The following is an 11,563-nucleotide window of genomic DNA, read 5'->3' as shown; positions in this document are numbered from 1 at the left end:
GGGCCCCTTTTGGGGCAACCAGCGGGTGTGGACTCTCCATACCCCTTGTAGAGGGAGACCGGTGGAAGGCTCGGCAATGATGGGCTAAGATTAGCCTCCACCATATGCCTGGCGGAACATATGCCTGGTTAGATTTGGCAACAGGGTCTTCAGCTGCCTAACTCACCTTTAGTACCGCAGGAACTTTCCATTGTTGTTCCCTAACATTTGCCGTGGTGCACCAATGAATGTTCAACGTAGAAATCAACAGTGCACGCACAGCATTTCTTCGCCATTAAAGCATCGCTCAGCTTACCCGTCGCTTGCTTAAGATGGTTGGAAGGGCCTTGCTGGCGGAGGCCACAGCCTTTCTAGGTCAGCCTTTTTTGCTAGAGTCCAGCTACCAGCAGGTCTGCAGCCTGCCTTGTTTGTTCATTGGTTGCGTTTATATCTTGGCTTCCTTCCACGGGGGAACTCAAGGCCATGTACAAAGGATTCCCAGGAGGTCTTCCGTCCAGGCACAGACCAGACACATCTGCTTAACGTCAGCGGGACTGCTGCACCGCACACCTTCCAAATCTACCGCAGGGCCCTTCCGCCCACTCTTGCGTTCAAACAATCCTTGCACGGGGCTAATTTGCTGTCGTCCCAATGGAAAGCTTCCTGTGCTTGTGTGGAAACGAAGGACCGCCAGAAGACGTGCAAGGCACTCCGGGAGGCCTCTTTTAATAGTTCCCTTCTTCTTCAATTTCCCATTGAGTACAACATCTTTCCCCGATTCTCTCCGTTCTTGTTTGCCAGCCATTGATTTCTTCCTGGGCTGTTTCTAATGGTGCTTGAAATCAACATTGCTTTGGCGCTGGGCTGGCAGCGGCGGTTGTTCTTTACCTTTCTGCCGTCGCCGGAATCAGTACAAATCAGAGATGGAGGCCGTGTTGGGGAAGAACAAAAATGCACATCCTAAGACCGCATGTGTGGAAAACAGAAGCCACCGGTGGTGTATTCCTCTGGGAACTATGATGGCAAATCAGTGGATCTTTGTCAGATTGTGCCAGCTCTGGGTTGGGAAATTCCTGGAGATTTTGGGAGCGGAGCCTAGAGAGGGTGGGGTTTGGGGAAGGGAGGGGCATCAGTACGATATAATGCCATAGGGTCCACCCTCCAAAGTAGCCATTTTCTCCAGGGGAACTGATGTCTGTTGGCTGTAGATTAGCTGTGATTCCAGGAGATCTCCAGCCACTGCCTGGAGGCTGGTAACCCTAGATGCTGGGTGGGGGGAGGCGGGCCTTGAACCCTGCAGATCTAAACCAATGTTCTTGAGTCACCAGCACTGCCGGTCAGAGAGGGAAATGCAATGCTCACCCACAGCCCTCTTGGACTGGGATGTCAGGCGATACCATGAGACCAATCCAGGGCGGAACGCATATCCAAAAGAAGCTGTCTCAAGTCAGTATTGTATTCCCAGACTGGCAGCAGCTCTCCAGGGTCTCAGGTGGAGGCCTTTCACATCACCTGCTGCCTGGTCCTTTTAACTGGAGATGCCGATGCTCGAACCTGGGACCTTCTGCATGCTAAACAGAGGCGTTCCCACTGAGCCATAGCCTCTCCCAGCCATAGTGGTTGGGTTGAGAATCAGCACTCTGCTGGTTCGAATCCCACTACTGCCACAAGCTCTGCAGGTGCCCTTGGGGAAGCCGCTCCTCTCAGCCCAGCTCCCCGGCTGTATTGTGGGGATAATAATAACACTGACTTTATTTAACACTCTGAATAGGGCACTGATTAGTCTACAAGAGCGGTATATAAGCACAAGGTTATTATTAATGTTATGGTCTGGTACAGAAATAGGGAATTGTTTTGGCTCAAGCGCAGAACAAAATGCAACCATCTACCTGCAAAGGAGTTGGTGTGCTGGCAAACTTTGGGGTGGATCCTATGTGCTACTGCTCCACTGAGTAAAGTTTCCTTTAAATTGTATACCCCACTTTTCCTTCCAGCTCACGTTCGAAGACTTCCTCCCAATTATGTGGATTTTTCCACTGAAAGAAGCGCCACTTCAGTTCAATGCTATGTAGGCAAGAGGAAGGCTACTTGGAGGGTGGTTGCATAGACGAGAGGTGTGTTTGGCCAAATATGCTTGGCACAAGCCAACCCATAGAAGCACTGATGGTATTTCAGGAATTCACCTATAGGTATAATATAGATATATATTACATTATTACATTATTATTATAGACCTTAAGAATTTATATGATATACTTTTTAGATTAAGTTGGGTATGGAAAACTGCTGGGAGTCACCAGAAAAGTGGGGTGGGGGGAAGGATGGGGAAAATGCAATGGGGTGAATAATGATAATGATTTTTATATGTATGTTTGTAAACCCATCCAATAAAAAATTCTTTTTAAAAAAAAAGTATTTCAGGGATTCACTTTGGACTAGGGGGGGGTGCAGCCCCCGGAAGTTCACAAGTAGGGCATGGTGGCCTTCCCTTTTCCTTTACCTTCCCCAATAACTGATATTTAGAAGCCAGCAATAGCAGCTGGGGCAAGAGAGAAGAACTCTCTTGCAACCCTACTCTTACCGACATTTACTTAGAAGTAAATGATTTACTCTCAGATAACCAGGAAAAAAAAACCTGGGTGTGTTCATTTCCAAGCTTTGCATCTGGTGTGGCCTGCTGTGTGTTTAACTTTCTGTGTATACATAGCATCCCCACACAGACAAAAAAAAAAAAGTAGGAAAAGGGGGGAATTCCAATAATCTTGTGTTAATAGTTCCTGCCCTAAACAATTGATTTATTTCTCTCATTAAATTGTCATACTTCTTATATTCACATTTTGAGTGGCTTCCAGCCAGAATTTAAGCACGATCCCTCTTCATTATTTGAATATTATTCATCTGAGAGCTTGCACTGGACGTTCATCTGTACACACAATGGCCACTGAAAACACTTTGGCATGCACAGGGCTGAACTCTTGAGTCTCTAACGTAGTCCCTCCCTGCCCTTTGGAACACACCAACTTCACACCTGAGTCTCAGCAGCCTCGAGAACGGTTCCGTTGAGAGTTCTGGATCAGTTCCCAGACAGGCCCTCTGCAGCTCTCCAAATGGGAGCCACTCATGGCTCAGTAGGAAGCTGGAGGTTGCAGGTTCGATCCTCAGCAGCTGCAGTTAAAATTTAGTTGTTTATTAGAGCCTGCTTTTGTCACCAAGACTATTCAAGATGGGATTACAACATACGATAAAAACAATCGAGCAGCAGACGGGTCGTAAAATACAATTTAAAAAAAGATTCAACCAACTGGCAAAGATTTCTGATAAAGGAAACAATACGGCAGGATTAGAACGGATGAACTGAAGCAGTCAGGAGGTGATGTGAAAGGCGTTTATCAGAGGGGGCAGAGAGCCTTTGCCACCTTGATTGATCAAAGGCCCCAACTCGGGATAAGAGCAAGATTTGGGTCCAGTAAGACAAGGGCTTTTTTTCAGCTGGAAGGCGGTGGAACGGAGTTCCGGAACCTCTTGAAAATGGTCACATGGGCTGGTGGCCCCGCCCCCTGATCTCCAGACAGAGGGAAGTTGAGATTGCCCTCCACGCCATGTGGCTCGGAGGGCAATCTCAACTCCCCTCTGTCTGGAGATCAGGGGGCGGGGCCACCAGCCCATGTGACCATTTTCTCTGAGGGCAACCCACTGAGTTCCACCACCTCTTTTCCCAGAAAAAAAGCCCTGAGTAAGACCGAGCAACTGTACTTCCAGGGCATGAGCTTCCGAGAGTCAAAGCTCCCTTTTCCAGATACGTAGTGGTGTAATAAAAGTTAAGAATAACAAGATTCAGTAGCTTTTACAACTAGAAATGTACTGTTTTTTTAAAATGGTCTCATGGGCCACTCTGTTGCATCTGTTGAAAGGAACTCTGACTCTCAAAAGCATACCCTGGAAATCTAGTTGGTCTTTAATGTACCACTGGACTTGGATCTTGCTCATCTGCTATATCTGTGCTTGTAAAAAGGTGGCTTTATAATTTACTCGTTATGTATCTGAAGAATGAAACTGGACTCTGCAAAGCTCATACGCTGGAAATCTAGTTGGTCTGTAATGTACTGCTGGACCCAGATCTTGCTCTTCTGCTCTATCTGTGTTTCGAAAGGGTGATTAGTGCAGCCCTAAGCAGTTACTTCAGTCTAAGCCCATTGATTTCAATGGGCTTGAACTGGAATAACTTTTTAGGATTCAGAGGATTCATGTTAGTCTGTAGCTGCAAAATTGTAAAGAGTCCAGTAGCACCTTTAAGACAACTTTATGGTAGCATAAGCTTTCGAGAACCACAGAGGCATCTGATGAAGAAAGCTGTGGTTCTCGAAAGCTTATGCTATGATAAAGTTGGTTAGTCTTAAAGGTGCTACTGGACTCTTTGCTATTCTGTTTAGGAATTCACCCTTACCCAGTACACGGCTGAAGAAGGGAGCTCGACTCTGCAAGGCTCATGCTCTGGAAAGCTGGTTGGTCTCTAAGGGGCTCTCGCTCTTCGACTGCAACCCAGCACGGCTCCCCACCCCAAACTCAGACTAGGGCAGCTTCGCGCGTCAAGACGGATCCGGCCCGGGCTGAGCGCCCTGAGCTCCACCGGCCGAAGCAAAGGGGCTCCGGAGGCGCAGCCTCGAACCTCACCGAACCGGGCAGGACACCGGCGCCGAAAGCGCCACCAACGTCGGAGGGAGTCCGGCGAGCCCGCGCGCGCGCGCTCCGTCCCCCCGGGGGGCGCGTCCCCGCGCATCTCCGCCCCCTGCTTTGCATGCAGTGACCTCACGGGGGGGCGGGGCGGGGGCGGTCCGCTGCCGGCCGCGGGCGCGCGCGCGGGGCGGGGAGGGGGGCGCGGGCAGCGGGGGCGCGCCGTGGCCGCCTCGCCCGCCTCTGGCTCGGCTGTTGGGAGCGCAGCGCTCGGCCGGGCGGCAGCGGGAGACGCGAGCAGGGAGGCGCCCTCGGCCCGCCGCGGATCGGATGCTGCAGCGCCCCGCCGCCCCCGGAGAGCCCCTCGCCGCCCCCGCAGGGCTCGGCCGCAGCCGCCCGCCCGGCATGGACCTCGGCGCCACTTTGCGCCCGGCCGGGGCCCGCTGAAGAAGGAGCCGCCGGCTGGAGCGCCTCGCCCCGCCCCGACTCGCCTCGTCCGGAGATGCCGCGCTGATCGCCGCGGAGGAGCGCCGACTTGCCCGGCTCTTGGCTCCCGCCGCGCCGCCCTTCGCAGCTCCGCCGCCTCCCGCTCGCTGCTGGATGGGGCCCCCCCTTGGCCGCTGAAGCCGCTGAAGCCGCGCCTCGCCTCGCCTCCGCCCGCCGCCCCTCGCGTCCCCCCGACCCGCCGCGGCGCCCGTCCAGGGAGCCTCTCCGATGGCGCGGCGGGCGCAGCAGCAGGGCTGGCTCGGGGGCTGGTGGACCGTGGCGCTCGGCTTGGCGGCGCTCGCCTCCTGCCCAGGTGAGCCCCGCGCCCGCGCCGAGGGACTGGCCGCCTCGGGGCCACGCCGGGGGAATGGGGGGCCGGCGCGGAGGGGGCGGCCGGGCGGGGCGCGCAGCCGTCGAGTCCGGGCTGCGCTCTGGCTGCCGGGGAGGGGGCAGCGGGGATGGGGGGACGGACGGACGGGGAGAGTGGCCCTCGCCTGGCCCGGACGCCTCTGCCCCCCTCGGCCGAGCGCCTCCCGGCTGCGGAAGGCTCCCGGGGACGGAGCTCCGTCCAGTCGCAGCGACTCTCCCCGGGGAGCGGCTCCCCTTTGCGCGCTTCTGCTTTGGAGAGGGAGGCGAAACCATTCCTTGCCAATCCCGTTGCTGCCCGATCCGGATCTTGTCCAGCCGTGGGCTTTGGCGCCCCTCTGCCCAAATTGCCCCCGGGCGGCTTCGCCAAACGCCCGTGCAGTTCCCAGGGCGTTTGCGTGGCTGCCTTTGGGGGGCTCGTTCCGAGGGGGGCTGGCACGGAAGCAGAAGGTGGCCGGTCCTCGGTGGGAGCTGGCAGGGGGCAGGGTGATGGGGGCAGAGAGAGGGGGCTTCTAAGGTGCCCAGGCGTTTGAATCTTGGAGACAGTCCTGGGAAATGTGTTTGGGGAGCAAATGCAGAGTGCCTGTTGGGGCTTTTGCTGGCTCAACTCCTTGCCCTGCGAATGTTGGGCTCCCCGGGACGGGTGCAGGTCGTGTCTGTGCGCATCTCTGGGCGTGTATGTGGTGTCGCCCCTGCGGTGCTGTGCCAGCTTTTCTTGCCCGGGTAAGAAAGGTGTTGTGTGTGCTGCAGTGGGAGGGGTTGGCTTTCGGAGAGGGAACTCTGCAGCGGGCAAAGAGGGGGCTGCTTTGGGAGGATGTGGCTGCCTCCGGGCAGCTTGCGGTCCCGGTGGCGGCAGAGAACCGAGTTTGCTGAGCCCCTGTGCCGCTGCAGTGCCTGAAGGGGGGAGCCCCCTTTTTTGGAGGGGCTGGGTCAGCATGGAGAGGGCTCACCGGGGACCCCTGGACATGGCCGCAGCTGGCTGATGCCCGCTGGAGTGGCAGCTGGCAGCCCAAGCTTGGCTGGCCCTAGCGCTGTTGCTGCTGATACGGCAGGGGGCGAACGGAACCTGAGGCCTGAAGGTTTAGTTGGAGGCTTGCACAGGGAAGGGAGAGCACTTGGCAGAGGGGAGGGAGGGGTGGAAGATTTGGCGCCAGGAGGAGGCACCAGAGTATCCAGAGGGAGATGAGAGGAGTAGGTGGGTGGGAGGTGAGAGAAGAAGCAAGATTTCCTTACCTGGCACCAGTTCACAAGAGCTTTAACCATCAGGGGGTCTGGAAATGGAATGGTTTAGTGACCGAGAGAAAACTGGCCTGGGAGCCCCTTCTGCTGAAGATGTTTATTGGGGTAGTGTTGCTCGCCGCTGAGGTTCTGTTGGACTCCGAAGGCTACTTTGTGTGAGAGTAGGAGCTCCGAGGACCGAATTCGGGGCTTTGCGCTTCCAGAAAGTCAGCAGATTCCTTCTTCGTGCACGAATAAACAACATCTATTTTGTGTAACATGATAATCGGAGAGAATTTTCCTCTCAAAGCATTTCTTTACTTAGTAGAGGATGAAAATGTTTTGCAAACACGTTCTTGCCAGCCACTGAGAGTGTGTCTTCGGGTCCTTGCCAGAGAGAAAAATCAATATTAGGCAAGCATGCTTTCTGGGAATAATGCGTGCTTTGAGCAGAAAAGTATGATATTTTAGGTTTTGCTTCTGAGGTTCGTGGTTTGTCAGAAAAAGATACACAGTGACTTGCAGCAGATTGTCAAAAGCTCCAACAGATGCCCCAGATTCCGGAAGGCACTCAGCATTCAAACCCTGCGTATCAGTTCTGAATGAAGTCTTTTGAGATTTTCAGGGGCCAGTATGCAACATTTGGAAATGTGAGAACCTGGGAGTGCGCCACATGCAGACTCGTGTTGTAATAATTTGGTTGGATCACAGCAGTAAAGAATATCCACCCATATCTCACCCAAATGTGATGCTTGTCGGTTTCCTGTTGTGTGTTGTGTTCAGTGCACCATCCAGGCCCATGACGCTTTAGAGGATTACGTAAAGGAAAGGGCAAGTCCCTGCCTGGAGGAGCTTACAATCTGATGTTGACAGGAGGGGAGAGACAAGAGAAGGGAGGGGGCAGCTGGCAAAACTGGATGGGATGGCTGGAAGCGAGGTGTGGTTGTGCATTCTTGGGCTTCGCCTGAGGACTGAGGGGATAAACCAGTCCTGTGGCCGTGCCATGCCATTGTACCCATCTGCAGTATCCACGTTCTGTTCTGTCTTTCAGAATGCCACAGATGCCACTTTTTCTTATAATAGGAAAAGGCCTTTGGAAGGACAACTTGCTTTGGTAGTTTGCATCTGACCAGAGAACTAGAATGTGGATTCATTCAAATTAATGCCCCCCCTTTCAGGGCCTGATTTCAAATTCAGACTTGTTTTGTTTTATAGCACATTATCATCACTCCCCAACCCCTTCTTGTAGCCAGAAAGGCACTCTTTTGTCCTGCAAGAGAGATCTGCATCATCCTGCAGCAGTGAATTCCATAAGTTAACAACAAAGCAGAGATGTCTATGCTGATATATCCTTCCTGAATGAGGAGGGAAGGTTGTGTGTGTGTATTGGGGAGGAAGAATTGGGAGCAAATGAGATTCTTTTGTCTCCTCTCCCCATGTCAGAGAATATTCTTCTCCCCCGCTGCGGCTTTTCTGGAGAAAATGGAAAATTGAAAGTCTGGTTGTGACGGAATCAACAGGCTGTTTTGCAGCTTCTCCTCTGCAATCCCAGTAATGCCTTTAATGTACATCGCTTCAATGCGGATATATATTTTTTTATTAGGCTGTCTGATTCCCTGGTTTGTCTGCCTCTCCTTATTACAATGTTTGCTTTCACTTATATGCAAATAAAAGAGATAATTTTTTTTGTGCCATAAAAAGCAATAAAAGGTTCCTTTAAAAAGAAAAGAAACCTGTTCCACAAATTTATCTTCAGTACAATCGGCTCAGCAACCCATAGCGGATATGCTTCCTGCAATCCATGACGCAATCTGTGTGCTTTCCCTGGTGAAGTCAGTAGCTGGCTGTGGCTTGGATGGATCCAAATGATAATGGCGTGAAGCTCCTGGAGGGGGAAAGACAGAAGATCTGGGTGAAATACAACTGCCCTTCTCTTATATAACCTGTCATGGCAGTGGGTGCTGATCAGGGCTTTTTTCCTGGGAAAAGAGGTGGTGGAACTCAGTGGGTTGGCAGCACAGGGGGCAACTCCTGGCGAGAGGTGGTGCCCCTGGTACCACATGCACGCGTGCAAAGTGCACGCGCACTCCCAGGACTGCACAATGATGTCACTTTGGGTCAGCTGGAACGAGGGGGGAGTTTTTTAAAGTTTCAATCGCCCTCGGCGGAAATAGTCACATGGTCGGTGGCCCCGCCCCCTGATCTCCAGACAGAGGGGAGTTTAGATCGCCCTCCGCGCCGCTTGGCGCGGAGGGCGATCTAAACTCCCCTCTGTCTGGAGATCAGGGGGCGGGGCCACCGGCCATGTGACCATTTTCAAGAGGTGCCAGAACTCCGTTCCACCGTGTTCCAGCTGAGAAAAAGCCCTGGTGCTGATTGAAGCACATCATACGTCCTTTACAGCAGACCAAGGGGAATTTTATAGAGGTGCAGTGGTTTTTGAAGGGGCATAGATATGCAACTCCTGGCACAGCTAACCTCCCCCCATGTGTTCTCACCTGCCTGCACCATTAGAGGTGGCATGCCAGGAAGGACCGAGACGTAAATCTTCATGGAGTAGTAGTTTTAATAGTAGGAGATCTGTGTTCAAATTCCCATTCAGCTATGAAGCTCATCGTGTGGCTTTGGTCACTTTTTGTAAGCTAAGTGGACTACACAGAATTCTTGTGGGAAGGGGGAGGGATGGAGAATCAACATACCATGCAAACCACTTATGAACTCGTAGGGCGGTGTAAAAAGTCAAGATAGATGAATCTGCAAAAAAAAAGGCGAACGATGTTTTCCTGTTATGTGTACATATGGTGGAAACTCACAGAATTATAGAATCCTAGAGTTGGAAGGGTCCTCCAGGGTCATCTAGTCCAACCTCCTGCACAATGCAGGGAATTCACAACTACACCCCCTCACACCCCCAGTGACCCCTGCTCCATGCCCACAAGATGCTAAAACACCTTCAGGATCCCTAGCCAAACTGGCCTGGGGGGAAATTGCTCCCTGGTCCCAGAGTGCATGCATGACTCCTGGATGTATTGCTCTCCATATGTGTCAACCTGCAGGGAGGACTATTACTGCTTTCCTTGCTTCAAGGAGCCATTGGTGCTTTTGTGACATCATGCCATATGCCAATCGCTGCCTTCATCTAAGGCCTGTTTGCACGTCTAGCCATCGATGGAGCTGCCGGTGGTCTTCACCCTTTTTAGAATGGGATTCACCTCCAACCCTTGGGGGGCAGCAAGAGGCCCCCAAGGTTGCACGTGTGAGATGTCATGATCATGTGACAGGAAGGAGAACTTCTCCTTCGTTCAAGCTAGCGCCGTGAGCCAGACCAAGAGAACAGGGCACAGGGGACACAGGCTGAGCATTAGAAGATGTAACTGTAATGGGGGATAAGCCAAGGGTTAGACCCAGGGAGGAACCTTCTCTGCCCTTGAGTCATCTTGCTTTGCTCTCAGATCTTGGCTCTTTACAAGGCCCAATAGCAGTGTGTCCTTCCAAAAAAGTATCAAAAACATACAGTGCCTTGTTAGAAGTTCTCAACCCAACTAGTGGGTTTCCCAAGAGCCCCCAACTCAAGGATGGAAGACCGCTGGGGTATGCTTTTTGGCTTGGAAGCAAAGGGAATAGAATGGAAGCAGGCCTACAGAGGTGAACAAGAAACAACGGGGAACGTGTCCGCCATTTGTGATGTCTTTTGCTAAACCTGAGTAGCATGCTTCCTTGTTTGTTTGGAAAAGTTCTCTTCCACTGTTTAGCCCAAAGGTATCTCATAACAGAAATCAATATAAAAATGCAGCAATATAACAATTGAAACTCACCCCAAGGCACAAAAATAACAGTAATCATAATATACCCATAATATCACCAACAAATGCAACCAAAATGTTTTTCTTAAAGAGAAAAAAAAAAAGCCTTGGAGCCAAACACGAAAACAGATCAATCGAGCATATGAAAGCAGCCGAGCAATGCGAGATCAAATAACTTTAAACAGCAGGGCAAGGGTGAATAATTAAAAGAAAGGCACAAAAATGAAATAATTGAGCCGCAGAGAATGAAACCAAACAACAGAACAATAGATAGTAAATAGCACAACACATCAGACCCGAAATGAGCAACAAATCAAGATCTGATTATTCAACAGAGAGCCCCGCACATCAATACACACGTGCTCATATAAATATGTGCCCACGGAGAAAGAAAATGACATATAGGCAGCCCTGTCTCGGTCCTGCTTTTGTGCAGAGATGCTAGGCCAGCCATGCAAGCATCGCCTCTCTCAAGGTCCCATTTTGAGCCAAGGGAGCCCTCTGCGGTACCATTTGCCCTCTGCCATTACCCTTTTGGTGCCATCTCTGGAACTGATTCCCCGCTCCTGTGATGACATGCCCAGCTGCTTTGCCACTGGGTTATACCTGAGCCTGTGATTTGCCGAGTCAGGAGAGCTGGCTGTGTTGTTGTCAGGGTGGGGCTACCCAACTGGTCCAGTGAAACAGCCTCGGCCCTCAAAGCCTTCTAGCCTCTCCAAGAATTTGTAGAGCATCCTTGGGATGATCTCAGCCTCAGTTTCCCAGTTGGCCACCCTAAGGACAGTTAAAGACTCTTGTTGTGAATGGCAGAGAGGAAGAATGTAGCCTAGCTTGAGCCTGTGGAATGGGCTGAGTTGAAAATCGAAATTGGCGTAACCGGTCCCTGGACAAGCCACAAAGAACTATAATTGGTGGTTAACTTCTTGGGAAATCAGAGAGACTGAGGGCCAAGCTACACATGACGAATGACACTTGAACAGCAAGTGTATTTCTCCCTGTTCACTTGCCCTCCACTCAATCCACTTGCCGTTCAAGTGTCA

The 11,563-nt window shown here is 52.0% G+C and overlaps 1 protein-coding gene across 1 annotated transcript in view; it reads left to right on the top strand.

Moving 5' to 3' along the window:
• The first annotated feature begins 4,888 nt into the window (after positions 1-4,888).
• The window catches only part of NECTIN1 (nectin cell adhesion molecule 1), a 166,060-nt gene continuing 159,385 nt past the window's right edge, over positions 4,889-11,563 (top strand). Inside the window, exon 1 of the mRNA XM_054997446.1 lies at positions 4,889-5,449. Coding sequence (XP_054853421.1) covers positions 5,365-5,449 — 85 coding nt within the window. The 5' untranslated portion in view covers positions 4,889-5,364. The remainder of the gene's footprint in view (positions 5,450-11,563) is intronic.

Source organism: Eublepharis macularius, chromosome 14 (assembly GCF_028583425.1).
Source record: "Eublepharis macularius isolate TG4126 chromosome 14, MPM_Emac_v1.0, whole genome shotgun sequence".
NCBI lineage: Eukaryota > Metazoa > Chordata > Lepidosauria > Squamata > Eublepharidae > Eublepharis > Eublepharis macularius.
The sequence above is the reverse complement of the archived record's forward strand: the minus strand, read 5'-3'. Positions and strand labels throughout refer to the sequence as shown.